At 46.8% G+C, this 17,476-nt stretch overlaps 1 protein-coding gene across 2 annotated transcripts; it reads right to left on the bottom strand.

Moving 5' to 3' along the window:
• Window positions 1-237: 237 nt before the first annotated feature.
• MUC21 (mucin 21, cell surface associated) lies at window positions 238-16,978 on the bottom strand. Of its 2 annotated transcripts, none has more exons than XM_077324607.1 (5): window positions 16,657-16,978; window positions 15,139-15,637; window positions 6,686-8,233; window positions 2,906-2,997; window positions 238-972 (listed from the first exon to the last, which is right to left on the bottom strand). In XM_077324607.1, exons 2-5 carry the CDS (start codon window positions 15,206-15,208, stop codon window positions 889-891), a joined length of 1,794 nt encoding a protein of 597 aa, XP_077180722.1. In that variant the 5' UTR covers window positions 15,209-15,637; window positions 16,657-16,978; the 3' UTR covers window positions 238-888. The 2 variants fall into 2 exon arrangements, with proteins under 2 accessions (XP_077180722.1, XP_077180723.1); XM_077324608.1 differs by having other exon boundaries at window positions 16,661-16,978.
• Between the last annotated feature and the right edge of the window lie 498 nt (window positions 16,979-17,476).

The following is a 17,476-nucleotide window of genomic DNA, read 5'->3' as shown; positions in this document are numbered from 1 at the left end:
TTAAAGATGTTTTATGTGAACCACCGTGCATCAGCTTGCTGGAAGTAAGCTTGCGGTATACAATAATAAATAAATAAATAAATAAATAAATAAATAAATAAATAAATAAATGCTGCTGCTGCTGCTGCTGCTACTACTACTACTACTACTACTACTACTACTACTACTACTACTACTACTAATTACCGGACCATGTCCATAGGACCAGAAATTGATTAGACAGCACAGATCATAAAATCAAGTTACCTTATTTATTAATAACATCCACAATAAATTAGGACAAAAAAAATACATCCAACAGCGATTGTACATTCTATAGCTCACATGTCTAGATTTGGAAGAACGAGGAGAAAGCATTAATTTAAGCTTATGCAGCCTACCCTGTTATTCAGAGCCAGCGCAAGTGACATCATTTCCCATCTAACCGTATGCTTAGGATATTTGATAGCTAAGGGCATTCAGGGAATTCATGGCTGGTTCAGCCTGTGAGGTTCAAGGCGGAGTACAGAACTGAACCCAGGTCCCCCTTAGTTCTCTGCATTCCGAACCGCCATGCTCCTACCCAGATTGTTCATTTCTGAGCTGGGGCTTAGTTCGAGACTCCCATCAGCTTGTTGGGTCAAAACACAACAAACCGGCAGTCTGCATCAAAGCTTTCAGACGCTTGTCTGGACCCAGGATTTGAGTATTCCTCTGCTGTTCCCAGGGGAGACACTGCATGTTTGCCGTGAAGGCCCAGTTCAATGCGGAAGGAGACAGAGGGCGTCAACTGGACTTAAATCCATGGCAGTGGCTCCAGAAGAGGTTATGGCTAAAGCTGAAGATTATTCCAGGTGATCGCCTTATGTTGCTAGAAAATTGAGATTTATTCCTTCATGCTCGGGGATCTCAGAAAGTGTTCATGCTGTGGTGGTCCCGATAAACAGCAAAGGAGGTACCGGTGAACTTCTCTGGCCTTAGGGTATAGAAAGCCTACAGAAAAGACCATGGAAAACAAAGATCGTATGAGCTGGTGGTAAAGCAGGAAACATACAGTGAATGTTTGGTGTCGTGGTTAAGAGAGAAGAAGAGTTGGTTCTTATATGCTGCTTTTCTCTACCAGAAGGAGTCTCAAAGAAGCTTACAATTGCCTTCCCTTTCTTCTCCCCACAACAGACATCCTGTGAGGGAGGTGAGGCTGAGAGAGCCCTGATATTACTGAGGAAGAAGAGTTGGTTCTTATATGCCGCTTTTCTCTACCCAAAGGAAGCTCAAGATGGCTTACAGTCGCCTTCCCATTCCTCTCACCACAAGAGACACCCTGTGAGGTGGGTGAGGCTGAGAGAGCCCTGATATCACTGCCCGATCAGAACAGTATTAACAGGGCTGTGATGAGTCCAACGTCACCCAGTTGGCTGCATGTGGAGAAGCAGGGAATCAAACCCTGCTCATCAGATTAGAAGCCACCACTCTTAAACACTATACTACACTGGCTTTCAGGTTTGATTCCATACTCCACCACATATAGCCAGCTGGGTGACTTTAAGCCCTTCCCAGTTCTGTCAGAGTTCTCTCAACCTCACCTCCCTCACAAGATGTCTGTTGTATGGAGAGGAAGAAAAGGCAATTGCAAGCCAATTTGAGATTCCTTTGGGTAGTGAAATGTGGGGTACAAAAAAAAGATGCTCTTCTTCTTAAATATTAGAACCAACTACTCTTCCTTAGGCAAGAACCAGTATCTCTCTGAAACGTTCCTTTGGGATCCATTCTTGAGCCACGCCCTCCCACATACACTTTCATCTGTTTGACCGTTTATGCCAGGGGTAGTCAAACTGCGGCCCTCCAGATGTCCATGGATCACAATTCCCAGGAGCTGGCAATTCCCAGGAGCTGGGAATTGTGGTCCATGGACATCTGGAGGGCCGCAGTTTGACTACCCCTGGTTTATGCACTTGGAACTTCACTGCCCCAGCTCCCATGCAGGAGCATAGATTGGGGGCGGATGAGGTGCACCAGGCCAAATGCTCCCCCATGTGAGTGCAGGAAGAGGTGGGGCAACCTGCCACGACTAAAACTCCAGCCTGCAGCCCAGCATGAAACCTCCAGTGTGTAAACGGCCTTTGTGAACACAGAATCAGAGAGTCTTGCCACCACCATCTTTCCTGCTCAAATGACATACCTGTGAGGAACGACACCTACCCAAGTCAACAAGCATATTCTCCTCACGACACAGCATGTAAGAATGTCAAGAGCATAGGCCAGACTTTCTCAACCAGGGTTTCGTGAAACTCTGGCTTTTCTTGACGGGCCCTGGAATGGGTTCCCGATTGGGTGGGAGATAATTAATTTTAAATAGATTTATTTAAATGTGTTAAACATTTATCAGGTGATATGACCATTTAAGAGCCTCTTGTGGCGCAGAGGGGTAAGGCAGCAGAAATGCTAGCTGAAGCAGTCTGCCCATGAGGCTGGGAGTTCGATCCCAGCAGCCGGCTCAAGGTTGACTCAGCCTTCCATCCTTCCGAGGTCGGTAAAATGTGTACCCAGCTTGCTGGGGGGTAAACGGTAATGACTGGGGAAGGCACTGGCAAACCACCCTGTATTGAGTCTGCCATGAAAACGCTAGAGGGCGTCACCCCAAGGGTCAGACATGACTCGGTGCTTGCACAGGGGATACCTTTACCTTTTTTATGACCATATATGGTCGTAGACCCGCCCTCTCCTCCCAACATGGCCAATGATGGGCATGGACAGGGTAGGAAGAGGAGGGCGCCTTCCTATGCTTCCCAACCTTATTCTGCACGCTATGTGCTCAGGTAACCACAATCCATCTCCCTAAAGCCCATTCATTCGCTCTCACACCTGTGCACACACACCACCCTTTTGACCCTTGTTGATGACTTTTGTGAGACATCCAATTCCTTACCAAGCAAAGAAGGAGCACAAAAGCGACGGCCACAGCCACACTGATCAGAACAATACCCCAAGAAGGGAGTCCCGTTCCACCTTTGGGAGGTTCTGCAGTTTTGGGGAGGGGGGGAGATAAATAAATGGGGAAAGGTTATCAATTATAAACACAACGAGGATCATGCAAATGCACCCCTGCCCATTTTTGGGGCCTATAATAGGCATCAGCAATGGGAGTCTGAATATGACCCTTTGGGTGTTACCAGTCCCCTCTTACCCTACTCAGTTACAAACCCAGAGGTAAGAAAAATCTGTGGAGGGTCTGGTATGGCTATACAAATATGACTTGCTGGCTGCCCACTTTATGCACCACCCTCCATCTCTTTCCCCTGTACGGAGAAAGAGTTTTCTGGGAGCCTGCCCAGAAAACCTTCCATATCAAAAATAGGCCAGTGCTGACTCTAGGACCATTTATGCACTGGGAAATTCACTGCTCCACCCCTCTACCAGGAGCACAGATAGGGGGTGGATGAGGTGTACCGGGTCAAATGCTCCCCTGTGTGGGTGCAGGAAGAGGTGGGGTAACCTGCCACTACTAAAACTCCAGCCTGCAGCCCGGCATGAAACCTCCAGTGCATAAACGGTCTATGTGAGGCCAGTCTCATCCCAGAGAATACCTGGCAGTCACAAGACTGACGCAATTAATCTGCACAAAGGAATGGCTGAGCCATTTGCCGCTTCCCCCACCCTGGCACAGTGAGGATAAAGGAGTCCTCAACCCTCCACACCTGAAAGTATTATCTCCATTGAATGCCTTGTCCCAGTGACGTCATCCTTCTGGTAGCCTTTTCTCATTCTTAATTGCTGGTATATAAAACTCTCATAAAGTGGGTCCATGACACCGAGACACTCATTTCGACCCAAAATGTAAGAATGGCCAACACCTGAGGCACTCCCTGGCGGTCTCCCAGTAAACCAATTAAAGCTTCTTTCTCAAAGGCTGGTTCACTCACTAGCAAAGTCTCCACTTCTTTCGTATGGGGCAATTAATCCTATCAAGACATTGTCATAGGGCTGCCATGCCCTTTCAAAGCCTGGAGATATAAAAATTGCTATAAAAAGGGGACAGAGACTAGCCATCCCTGTTCTTATGTTTGGCTTTCCATCCACAAAGTCCAGCTTGCCACTGCTTCTTCTAGACCCCCTCCTTGTTGGATGGTAACTACAATTTCCCTGACCCAACGCCTAATTCCCTATCACAAACTATCATCTCTTTTGATATGGAACACATCTTATGCTGCGCTTGGGGCTGGAGTGTAACGGAAGTTGTAACGGATGTTACGCCAGTCCGTCCTGCCCACTCGCCAAGTGTGGCATAAGAGGCAGGGAGCCAGTCAATGGTGGCAGTGGCTGCAGCACCAGTGGATATGGTGGTGGCTGCAGCAGAGGCAGTGGCGGCCACAGCAGAAGCAGCAGCACCTATATCACCCCACCAGCTGCCACTCGTCTTTGGAGGCAGCAGGAGGGAAGGGTACAGAAGCAGCTGGAAAGGCCCAGCTCTGAGCACTTCTTGCACCATCACCACCGCCCATCAGAAGTGCAGGTGAATGATGGATGGGTGGGGCAGCGGCTGGCCAGGAGGACTGCAGAAGACTGCTGTCGTTGGCGGAATGAGCAGGGCTTGCCTCCAGGCCTGGCCAGCTGCTGCCCTGATCATCCCTCAGGTACCCCTGGTGCAGCAGCTGCAATGAATGGACAGATTTTTGCTGATTATGTGTTCAACATAATCTGTGAAAATATGATTCTCTTATCCCCCCAGGGTGCATGCATTAGCTTAAATGTGTGTGTTTATATGTTGGGGACTTTTTATTTTGTCTTTAATTTAAAAATCCTTTTTATTAATTTTTAAAAACTGGCTCTGCCTGAGATTTCTGGCTTGATACTTCCCCCGTAGGTGGAGAATCTTGCTTGATTCTCATCTTGCAAAGATTTGCCTCCTAGAACTGCTAATTCTTCATCATAAATTCAGGAGACAGATCTAGGTCATCTTGCCTCTCTCTCTCACTCTCTCTCTCTTAAAGCTAAGACAAAACAGGTCCTTTCCTATGCACAAGTCAAGTGCACAGCTTACTTTTGATTATCATGGAACTCGAGGTGGTGTCACTTTCAATCCTGCGCTAGCATTCTGCACCTTTTTAAAAATATCCAATTTTCTCTAGGGAATATCAGCAGCTCACAAAGATGGAACATTTGCCTGTTTGTTTTAGAATTTTTACGAGTTTTTAGGAGACGGTGAAAAGGTATCACCCAGTAGAGGCTGGGCTATCGGTAAAAGTAGATGAAAGTAACTATCGATTAGATTTTTGGGATATGGGACCTCCTTGACTCCCTATTTATTGGATGTAGGGTCTCATGACATCTGAACCCATTAGTTAATAATTCTAAGGGAAGGATCTTGAACAAGATAAGAAACAGTCATGCCTCAGAGAGTCCCCCAGGGCCAAGAGTGTACCCTTCAGGAAAATAATACAGGGTTAGCAGTAACCCAAATACTTGTTTACATTAGGGGTGGCCAAACAGTGGCTCTCCAGATGTCCATGGACTACAATTCCCATATGCATGCTGGCAGGGGCTCATAGGAATTGTAGTCTATGGACATCTGGAGATGCCACAGTTTGACCACCCCTTCACACAGAGGTCCCTAGGGATACATTTCTAAGTGATTGCTAATTTCCCCTAGCCAATAGCCATCTCTGGCGTTACTGATTTCAGAGGGGTTTTGGTTTCAGCAAAAATGTGAAATTTAATTTTGCCGCAAGGGAAAAAAAATTAAATTTTATTCTGGCACATGTTTTCCTGGATTAAAGTCATGGACATAAATAATTTTAAAATAATTTAGATGCCATAATTTCTGTAATTACAATGCATTTGAATGGGTCTCTAACAGCACAGCTTGTTGATTAGATGAAGGGTGTCAGTCGAGCTGCATCATTTTCATCCTAGCTTTGGACTTCCGAAGATTGATTAAGAGAATAAAAGGCCTTGACAAAGGGACAGAGCAGGGGTGGCCAAACTGTAGCTCTCCAGATGTCCATGGACTACATTTACCATGAGCCCCTGCCAACTGGCCATGCTGGCAGGGACTCGTGGCAATTGTAGTCCATGGACATCTGGACACCCACAGTTTGGCCATCCCTGGGACAGAATATACAGTGAGAAAAAAACAAACCTTTTTTTCTGGGTTGTGCCATATCATCATTCATGTTGGGGTTCCCGTGTTAGAATAGCCATCTATCTGTTCCACATAATATATTTCTGGTAAGGCTTTGGAGGAGGAGCATGTTTCACGGCTCAGCCACTCAGCGCTTAACACCCACTTAGGGCGGCTGTCCAACACTGAGTGTCTCCTCCTCCAACCAGCTTGCCTGTCTGTCCAGCAGCCAATCACTTTCTGTCTCCCACCCCTGACCACCCCCTCCTCCTTCCACTTCCCTCTGAGGCTCGGAGGCTGCACATTCTTGCCACATGAGAGCTGCCCCTGCTGGTGAGTTCCCTAACAGCTGTCTACAGCCTTTCCAGATCCTGGGGGGAGAGGGAGGCCATCTGCAGAGTTCTTCCACACACACAATCTAGCATCTGTTGTATTCCTGAATGCAATGGGCTTGGTCCCGAGTTTAAAATAAACTTCCTGGGGATAAAGCTTTCTCTCTGATATGCTAGCTTTGTATCTGCAAACAATGTTGGAAATATTACATTAGGGTGTTAGATGATGCCTTCTAATGGTGGGAAGTAAACACACCTGTGCTGGGTATTGAATCAGACGTGATGGTGGGGCTGGCTGTAGTCGAGGCAGAAGGAGCACTGGAGTTTGCCTTGGGGGTGCTTGAGCCCTGTGCAGTACTGGAGATGGCTGTGGTAGAGACAGGAGGAGGAGTGGACTTCATTGTAGTTGTACCTGCCTCAGTAACTCTTGTAGTGCTTGACCCTGGTGCAGTAGTGGAGCCGGCTGTGGCAGTGGCAGGAGAAGTACTGGATTTTGCTGGAGTTGTACTTGTCCCAGGAACACCTGCAGTGCTTGAGCCTGGTGCAGTAGTGGTGCCAGCTGTGGCAGTGGCAGTAGAAGTACTGGATTTTGCTGGAGTTGTACTTGTCCCAGGAACACCTGCAGTGCTTGAGCCTGGTGCAGTGGTGGTGCCGGCTGTGGCAGTGGCAGTAGAAGTACTGGATTTTGCTGGAGTTGTACTTGTCCCAGGAACACCTGCAGTGCTTGAGCCTGGTGCAGTGGTGGTGCCGGTTGTGGCAGTGGCAGTAGAAGTACTGGATTTTGCTGGAGTTGTACTTGTCCCAGGAACACTTGCAGTGCTTGAGCCTGGTGCAGTAGTGGTGCCAGCTGTGGCAGTGGCAGAAGAAGTACTGGATTTTGCTGGAGTTGTACTTGTCCCAGGAACACCTGCAGTGCTTGAGCCTGGTGCAGTGGTGGTGCCAGCTGTGGCAGAGGCAGGAGAACTACTGGATTTTGCTGGAGTTGTACTTGTCCCAGGAACACCTGCAGTGCTTGAGCCTGGTGCAGTGGTGGTGCCGGCTGTGGCAGTGGCAGTAGAAGTACTGGATTTTGCTGGAGTTGTACTTGTCCCAGGAACACCTGCAGTGCTTGAGCCTGGTGCAGTGGTGGTGCCGGTTGTGGCAGTGGCAGTAGAAGTACTGGATTTTGCTGGAGTTGTACTTGTCCCAGGAACACTTGCAGTGCTTGAGCCTGGTGCAGTAGTGGTGCCAGCTGTGGCAGTGGCAGAAGAAGTACTGGATTTTGCTGGAGTTGTACTTGTCCCAGGAACACCTGCAGTGCTTGAGCCTGGTGCAGTGGTGGTGCCAGCTGTGGCAGAGGCAGGAGAACTACTGGATTTTGCTGGAGTTGTACTTGTCCCAGGAACACCTGCAGTGCTTGAGCCTGGTGCAGTGGTGGTGCCAGCTGTGGCAGTGGCAGAAGAAGTACTGGATTTTGCTGGAGTTGTACTTGTCCCAGGAACACCTGCAGTGCTTGAGCCTGGTGCAGTGGTGGTGCCAGCTGTGGCAGTGGCAGTAGAAGTACTGGATTTTGCTGGAGTTGTACTTGTCCCAGGAACACCTGCAGTGCTTGAGCCTGGTGCAGTGGTGGTGCCAGCTGTGGCAGAGGCAGGAGAACTACTGGATTTTGCTGGAGTTGTACTTGTCCCAGGAACACCTGCAGTGCTTGAGCCTGGTGCAGTGGTGGTGCCAGCTGTGGTAGAGGCAGGAGTACTGGTCATTGCTGCAGTTGCAGCTGACGGAGAACCAGTTGCAGTGCTTGAGCCTGGTGCAGTCATGGAGCCAGCTGTGGTAGAGAAAGATAGAACAATGAAGTTTGCTGCAGAACTCTGCTTAGCTGTAACCTGGGAATGTCTCTTTTGACAGCATATATCATGTATCTGTCTGTCTGTCTGTCTGTCCGTCCGTCCGTCCGTCCGTCTGTCCATCTGTCCATTTATCCATCCATCCATCCATCCATCCATCCATCCATCCTCTCTTAATCTACCTATCCATCTACCCATCTGTCTACCCATCTACCTACCTACCTATCCATCCATCCATCCATCCATCCATCCATCCATCCATCCATCCATCCATCCATCCATCCGTCCTCTATCTATCTATCGATTGATCTATCCATCGCTCCATCTATCCATCCATCCCCACCATCCCAGTGAGCTCGGGGTGGTTTACAATATAACTCAGAAACATCCATAAAACATCCATAAAACAGTAAAAGCAATAATTAAAAGTCAAGGCAGATGAATTCTTCAGCCTGCATAAATAGGGAAAATAATCAAATGTGTGCATCAGCTGCTGCCTTTCATAGTTTCTGCCCTCATTTCCACTACTTTGCCTGATTTCTTCTGAGTTTGAAACGGAGCAGGAACGCCACTTAAAACCTTTTTTCAAGTACCCTTCTGAGATTTGAGCCGAGATGACCCACACATTTTCCTCACAGTAGGGAATAGATGCCAGCCTCCAGGTGGGAATTCGAGATCATCTCCCAAACTACGGAGATCAACACCCCTTGAGAAAATGGATGCCCTGGAGCAGGGGTAGTCAAACTGCGGCCCTCCAGATGTCCATGGACTACAATTCCCAGGAGCCCCTGCCAGCAATTCCCCTGGGAATTGTAGTCCATGGACATCTGGAGGGCCGCAGTTTGACTACCCCTGCCCTAGAGAGTGAAATCTGAGGTACTGTACCCCACTGAGGTGCCAGTTCTCCCTAGGCTCCACCCCCAAATCCCCTGGAGTTTCCCAACCTGGAACTTGTTACCCTTCCCCCCCCCCCCATTCCTCACTGGTGGCCAGGAGGGATCTGCCAACCCCGCTTCACAACCATGAATATGAGGAATTTGCTTCCCAACCTTCAATGTGAAGTACTGCATTCAGCTCTTCTGCAGTCTAGCAATGCCACACCATACACCCAGCCCTGCCCATACCTGAGCCCTGAGTGCTGCACACGCCCTAATGTGGGAGAACAAACCTTGTTCTCTCTTTTCAGAGGCATATCAAGTATCAGGTATTGTGAAAACCTTCCTGTGACATTTTGGCTTGCTTTTTTTTTTTTTTTTGAAGTGGCATCTCTCCTGAATCTTTGTTTGTTCAGCTTTACGTTTATTTTTTGACATTTCAACTTCCTGAAAAGGAATCAGAGAATCATAGATTTGGAAGGGACCACCAAGGTCATCTAGACCAGCCCCCTGCACTATGCAGCAACTCACAACTACCTGCCCCCATCCACAGTGACCCCAATTTCATACCCGAGTAATCCCCCTCCCCACCATCACCAAAAATCTCCAGAATCCAGCCTAGCCTGGAGGGAATTCACCTACCATCCCACAGTGGTGTTCAGCAATTTCTTGGATCTGTAAGGAAGGGCCACAAGAGACAAACACTGGCACAGCCCTTCCTGCCCACCCACTCACAATCTTCCCAAGTCCATAATATCAGCATTGTGAGGGAACTAATGATCCTGGAAACATGGTTAATGCAGAGCTTTGCAGTTCAACTCTGCCCTCTTGTCATGAAAATACATCCCTCCATGGGGATGCAACAGCCAAGATGCAACAGCAGTTTCATCATGGGGGTAGCCACTGACAGCTTTCCCCCACAAGAGTGGGAGATGGCCTGCCCCCCAAGCTCCTGTTGGCCACCACTGCATAGTCAGGTGGGAAGGTGGGGGGGAATTTAGGGGTGAAATGGGTGGGCTGCCATGTAGATGAAGAGTTTGTTCTTATAAGCCACTTTTCTCTACCAGAAGGGGTCTCAGAATGGCTTACTGATATTACTGAAGAACACTTCTCCCCAGTTCTCAGCAGTTTCCCCTCTGAGTCAGATGGAAACAGGTTTTCTTCCAACCTAGTTCAAAGGGAAATCCCCAAGGACTCCAGGCATCATGTTCAGAATGAGCAGCTTGGTGTTGTGGCTAGGAATGTGGTTAGGAATCTAATCTGGTGAGCCGGGTTTGATTCCCTGCTCCTTCCCCACATGCAGCCAGTGGGTGACCTTGGGCTCACCACAGCACTGATAGAGCTGTCCTGACCAAGCAGGAATATCAAGGCTCTCTCAGCCTCACCCACCTCACAGGGGTCTGTTGTGGGGAGAGGAAAGGGAAAGCGACTGTAAGCCGCTTTGAGACTCCTTCGGGTAAAGAAAAGCGGCATAGAAGAACCAGCTCTTCTTCTTCAGTAATATCAGGGCTCTCTCAGCCTCACCCACCTCACAGGGTGTCTGTCGTGGGGAGAGGAAAGGGAAGGCGACTGTAAGCCGCTTTGAGCCTCTTTCAGGGAGAGAAAAGTGGCATATGAGAACCAACTCTTCTTCTTCAGTAATATCAGGGCTCTCTCAGCCTCACCCACCTCACAGGGGTCTGTTGTGGGGAGAGGAAAGGGAAGGCGACTGTAAGCTGCTTTGAGCCTCTTTCAGGGAGAGAAAAGTGGCATATGAGAACCAACTCTTCTTCTTCAGTAATATCCGGGCTCTCTCAGCCTCACCCACCTCACAGGGTGTCTGTCGTGGGGAGAGGAAAGGGAAGGCGACTGTAAGCCGCTTTGAGACTCCTTCGGGTAGAGAAAAGCGGCATATAAGAACCAACTCTTCTTCTTCTCCCTCTTCTTCTAATATCATGTGATCCTTCCCCAGCTGGGGCATTTGGTATGCAGAGACAATTTTGTGCAGCGTCACTCCGGACGCAAAAACTAAAGCACAGCACCAGCATGATGGTGTCACTTCCACTTTTGTGCCGGAAGTGATGCTCTGGTGCTAAAATGTTTTTGCCCCCATTTCTCCCTGTCAGCCTGCCAAGCAGTGGTGGAGAATGAGGAGGGTCCAAGTTAGTGGGCTTTCTCCTGTAGACCTGACACCCCCTCTAATGTAGGGGACGTCTGCTTTCCGTGCAGAAATCGAATCCACCTGTGGAGATGACCTGAGTCTTTCTTGTTCTCAGTGTTGTAACTTGGCTTGATGATCGGCTGCTCTTGGCAGCTATCCCATTCATACTGTGCCCAGTGAGAGGAGAAGCAGGATAACAGGCCTAAAACTATTGGCGTAGGAGTGGAAAGGGAAAGTTTCCCCATCATGATCTGCATTGCAGGTGTGTCATATAGACTCAGTGGTGACAAGGCTTATCAGATCTCCGACCAGGGATGCCCTCCTTTGCCCACTGAAGAAGAGCTGTTTTTTTATACCCCACTGTACACTACCCAAAGCGGCTTACAAACACCTTGCCTTTTCTCTCCCCACAACAGGAACCCTGAGAAGTAGGTGGGGCTGAGAGAACTCTAAGAGAACTGCTCTGAGAAAACTGAGACTAGCCCAAAGTGCCCCAGCTGGCTGCAGGTGAAGGAGTGGGGAATCAAACCCGGCTCTCTACATTAGAGTCCGCCGTTGTTTAAGCACGATGCCATGCTGGCTCTCACTGGTGCCTTAAGGGCCACAGGGGAAATTTGGGACAATGGGAACCATAGAATTTTGGTGAATCCTAGAGTGTCACTCCTGACGTCATGACATCACTTTACCGGATGTGACTCTGCACCTATTGGATAATGTACTTTCAAGGCACTTTAGAAGTAGACTTTCCTGTTTCACACCGGAAAATCCAGCTGCTAAAGCACATTGAAAGTGCATTACCCAGATGTGCTCAGGACACATTGTACAGCAGCATCAAAATGGCACACCTACCCTTTCTCCATATTCCCTCTGGACTGCCAGGGGGAGGCCAGGCATCCCTAGCGGTGGCAATTATTCCAATTTATTTAACCAACAGAAAGAAGGTGATCTTGTGTATACGATATCAGGCTCATGTAGTTATATGTAATCATCTTTGTGATAGGAACATAAGAAGGCCCCTGCTTGACCAGGGTGTAAACTGCACGGAGCTTTTATTCCAACCCCAGATCGATTCAGTCCTTGCCCTCTACACAGAATGCAATTTCCTTTTGGATTTTGGGCGATTTTAATTTTCCTTCTGCAGCAAGAAGGATTGATCCAGAGTGACCCTACCTTTATTGTGCGATATCTCAGACTGATTTTAATCCTCAATATCAGGATTGGGAAAGAAAGCTCCGTGGTAGAGAATCTCTGATAGGCTACACCTGGTCATGTGACACGCTTGCCTTAAAGGAGAAGCCCCTAATTTCTCTCAACTTCTGTCGGTCCTGGATTTTTTCTCCCTTGCCTTTTTCAATCCTCTCCCCCACCCCTCCAAGAAAAGAAAGAGGCTCCCTGCCTGGCTCCTCTCCCCCCCCCTTCAAGAAAACAAAGAAAGAGGCTTGGCTCCCCACCCCCCACCTTCTGAGCCTCCCTAACCACATGCAGAAGACTTTCCTGTTTCAATGGGGGGGGAGAGGAAGACCCGAGTTCAAAGTGATCTGAATTCAACAGGATTGACAATGGAATAAAGAAAGTAAGTGCAGACTCTGCCCAGGTCAGCGGTGCATCTAGTCCCGGATTGTTTCTCCCAGTGGCCAGCTGTTTACACCAAACATGTAGGTATCTAAGTTTTAATTTAAGAAGAAGAGCTGGTTTTTATACCCTGCTTTTCACTACCTGAAGGAATCCCAAAGTGTCTTACCAACACCCTTCCATTCTTCACCACATGACAGATACCCTGTGAGGTAAGTGGAGCTGAGAGCTCTAAGAGAACTGCTTTGTGAAAACAGCTCTAACAGGATTGTGACTAGCCCAAGGTCACCCATCTTGCTTAACATGTAGGAATGGGGAAACAAACCCAGTTCTCCATATTAGAGTCTGCGTCTCTTTAACCACCACATCGCACTGGCTCTCAATAGTTTAGTGTAGATGTTGAAACAAACAAATCAAAAAACAACCCTTATGCATCTTTTGGTAAATCAACCTAAACCTGGGCCAAATCTCCCTGTTTCCTGTCCTCCTCTCCCTTGAGGTCCTGCTTCCGTACCTGTAGTTTATAGCAACTGCTATATTTATTTATTTACAATAATCTGGCATTCTCACTGAGACTCAAGGTGAATTACACAGTGTAAATCAATACAGTCCACAGGGTGGGATACCCAGTAAATGATGCAATACATTTGGATTGCAGAAGTAGGAATATAAGGCCTGCTATAGCAATATGCAGCTGGAACTGGAGGATTAATTCACTTAAATTTAGGCCTTCCTGGCTGTCTGCCAAACCCCTCTGCCTCAGCTCCTACCCTCCCTCTATGGATTGGTAGAAGGAGGATGCTGTGCAATGCTCTAGGACTCCCCTCAAACTCTATGGTAACTATGGGAGTTTGGAAGAACTCCTAGAAACAGGAATCTCCGAAGGACTGTCTTCACACATATGTCCCTGCCCAGGTATTAAAACAGCAGGGAGAGGCCCTTCTGAACATCCCATCAATCAAAGAAGCTTATCTGACAGGCATGTAAGAGATTCTTTACACTGGCAGCCCCACAATTATGGAACAACCTCACTAGGGAAGACGGTTTTATTTACGACTGCCTATGACTTCACAACCTCAATCGGGAAGACGGTTTAATTTAGGACACTTTTATTTAGGACTGCCTATGACATCACAACCTCTCAGTTTTATTTAGGACAGCCTATGACTTCATTTTCATTTCATAGAATCATAGAATCATAGAGTTGGAAGGGGCCATACAGGCCATCTAGTCCAACCCCCTGCTCAACGCAGGATCAGCCCTAAGCATCCTAAAGCATCCAAGAAAAGTGTGTATCCAACCTTTGTTTGAAGACTGGCAGTGAGGGGGAGCTCACCACCCCTTTAGGCAGCCTATTCCACTGCTGAACTACTCTGTGAAATTTTTTCCCTGATATCTAGCCTATATCGTTGTACTTGAAGTTTAAACCCATTACTGCGTGTCCTCTCTTCTGCAGCCAACAGAAACAGCATCCTGCCCTCCTCCAAGTGACAACCTTTCAAATACTTAAAGAGGGCTATCATGTCCCCTCTCGACCTCCTTTTCTCCAGGCTGAACATTCTCAAGTCCCTCAACCTATCTTCATAGGGCTTGGTCCCTTGGCCCCAGATCATCCTCATCGCTCTCCTCTGTACCCTTTCAATTTTATCTACATCCTTCTTGAAATGAGGCCTCCAGAACTGCACATAGTACTCCAGGTGTGGTCTGACCGGTGCCGTCTACAATGGGACTATGACTTCTTGTGATTTTGATGTGATGCCCCTGTTGATACAGCCCAAAATGGCATTTGCCTTTTTTACCGCTGCATCACACTGCCTGCTCATGTTTAGCTTTCAATCCACAAGTACCCCCAAGGTCTTGTTCACACACAGTGTTGCCTAGAAGTGTATCCTCCATCCAGTAGGTATGCTTTTCATTTTTCTGACCCAGATGTAGAACTTTAGATTTATCTTTATTAATTTGAATCTTGTTCTCATTTGCCCCTTTTTCCATTGTGTTCAGATCTCGTTGAACTCTGTCTCTATCTTCTGGATTATCTGCCAGTCCTCCCAATTTGGTGTCATCTGCAAACTTGATGAATTTCCCGGCAGTCATAACTGGTGTTTTTAAATAGTTACTTTTTATGGGTTCCTAGAATTATTATTATTATTATTATTATTGGGTTCCTAGAATAATAATAATAATAATAATAATTTTAATAATGGGCTATCTATATTTTAAACCACCTCAAGGGAGGTTGTCCAAGGGAGAAAGGCATTAATAAATGTTTTCAACAAATATATTTGAAAGCCTTGCTTACCTATCAAGTTGAAGCACAAAGGCAAAACAATCCATAAAGCATGCTTGGGAAGTTTTCGGAGGTTGTCCATTGGAGCGATGGAAGGCTTCGGCAAAGTGCGGCACTCTGGAAACGCTGTTCTTATTTGCGCAATTTGTCACAAAATGGTATCATTCTCACACTGCCGCTTTATAAAGGTGGGGAAGATCAAGTGCATGCCACTTTGGGGCCAGAAGGTGTGGCTCACATTATTCATGTCATTTTGATACGTCTGCAGGTGGGTAGGGCTGAACATGAGTGTTCAGAAGGACGCACATGATTAATCTTCCTATGGAGGTTTCGTGATGAAAGTAACAAAGTATTCCTTTTTGGCAAAAGGAGTAGAAACGTTTCATTGACAAGGAAAAGATATGCTTCTGTGGTTCTTTTAAATCCTTTGATACGAGATATCCAGTTCCAAAATACAAAATTATTGTGTACAGAATGACAAAGCAAATATTTTACAAACTCTCGGTATGGTCTACATACCAGAATGACACGGTCAAGAGAGAGAGAGAAACAGAGAGAGGGAGAGAGGGGGGAAGGAGCGGGAGATTAGATTAGGTTGCTATTGGACAGCAGAGCTGCACAAACTAACTTCTAGAGATTTATATTTTGAAGGGAAGCCTAAGCACAATTAAAAAAACAACTAACATTCCTAAATTACCATTTGGGAGAATAATCTTATGGTGTCCCTTAAATGAGGTGTCATTTAAAACCTTTTCAAATAGTCTTAATTAGGGATCGGGACTCCTGCTTTCTACTCATCTTGAAGAACCGCTGGGTGGCAGGGAGTCCAAGCAGGGGTTTAAAGAGCTCCAAACCTTTTAAACAATTACTTTCTCTTCCCCACTGCTCAGCCTCTTGGTTTCCTTTGTGCTCCCCACCAAAAGTGGCAGGGCGTAGAAAGTAGGGATCACAGACCAATGCACTGGTTGATGGTTTAGCCATGAACCACAAACGAAACTACAAAAATATGGTTCGTGTCCAGCCCTACATTTGAATCAAAGTCTAGAAGAAGAAAAAAAACTGGCTTAGGCTAAAGATTTTTCTTCTTCTTCTTTTATTCCAATTGATCCAGAACAGAGTCTGGATTCACAAGCCACTTTCAAACCAAGATTTTCATCAGCATCTCACAAATAAGCCCTAAAATCAAATTAACGATAATCAACAATCTGTTGGTATTATTTACATAGTATTTGAAATCATTATTTCATATGGAGAAATACCTTCATATAGATTCAAATATTCCTTTCCAGAGGATTCATCTAATGTGTTTCTCATAACTTTTGGTAGGGACAAAAATATAAATTGTTATATCTCAAACCTTATATTAATTTTGGGATCCTTCAGAAAGCTATAAAATCATAATATCATACCTCAATTTAAAAAAAAGTATTCTAATATCAAACTGGTCATTGGCTCTCGTAATTAACAATTGTTTTAATCCAGGCTTCAGTATTAGTTTGCCAAATTCCCCACATCCTTTCTTTCTCTCACCTACATACGTGCCAGTGTATGTGCCTATATATGCACACAATGTTCCCTCCTAAGATTGCACGTGGATCTCCATGATCCTCTCTGTAAAGATCCCAGTTCACCAAGGATTTCGACAAGTCAGATTCCCATAATAGAGCAGCCTAGGAAGAAAGTTCTGAAACTTCAACTAGTGAAGAATGAGACAGCAAGATTATTGCCTGGAACGATCTGTTGATTGAATTGTTGCAGTTGTTGTCAGCCATTCTGTCAAGTCCAACTTCTGATGATCCCATGGCAAGCTGCCGCCATGATTTCTGATCCCGCGCTGCCTCCCTCAGCCATGGAATGTTCTGGCCTGTGTCCATCCTGATCGCATCATAGAATCATAGAATCATAGAATCATAGAGTTGGAAGGGGCCATTCAGGCCATCTAGTCCAACCACCTGCTCAACACAAGATCAGCCCTAAGCATCCTAAAGCATCCAAGAAAAGTGTGGGCCATTCCGCACGACTTCAATGTTGCAAAAGGCTTCCAAATTGTAAACGCTACTAATTTGCAGTTATGCACGATGTCGCACACAATCGGCCGCACTCCTGAAACCGATCCGCAAAAAGCGATTCGTTGTAGTGCTTAAAGGGAAATCCAGAAAAGTGGATTCAGCCTCCGCTACACTCTTGCAAACAATCTACAACAGTAGCAAAAAAGACCTGTGCGTTCCCATTGTTGCAGTTCCAGCCAAGTCCCTCCCCCTGGCTCTCTCCTCAGAACTTCCGGTGAAGCGATCGCCATTTTTTTTTTTTGGAGTGAGCAGAAAGCAATGAACCGGTGAGCCTTCATTCA

This window comes from Paroedura picta, chromosome 3, assembly GCF_049243985.1.
Source record: "Paroedura picta isolate Pp20150507F chromosome 3, Ppicta_v3.0, whole genome shotgun sequence".
NCBI classification, from domain to species: Eukaryota; Metazoa; Chordata; class Lepidosauria; order Squamata; family Gekkonidae; genus Paroedura; species Paroedura picta.
Note: the sequence above shows the minus strand (reverse complement) of the source record. Positions and strands in the feature narration are given on the sequence as shown.

Bases quoted from the DNA above. Each gene is read 5' to 3' on its own strand.
- MUC21 (XM_077324607.1), bottom strand. From the start codon at position 15,208: ATGGACAACCTCCGAAAACTTCCCAAGCATGCTTTATGGATTGTTTTG. The intron at 2,998-6,685 runs GTGTGTTTACTT...CCAAAACTGCAG, and splicing joins TGATTCAATACCCAGCACAG to AACCTCCCAAAGGTGGAACG. The intron at 973-2,905 runs GTAAGGAATTGG...TCTTTTCTGTAG, and splicing joins TTGTGCTCCTTCTTTGCTTG to GCTTTCTATACCCTAAGGCC.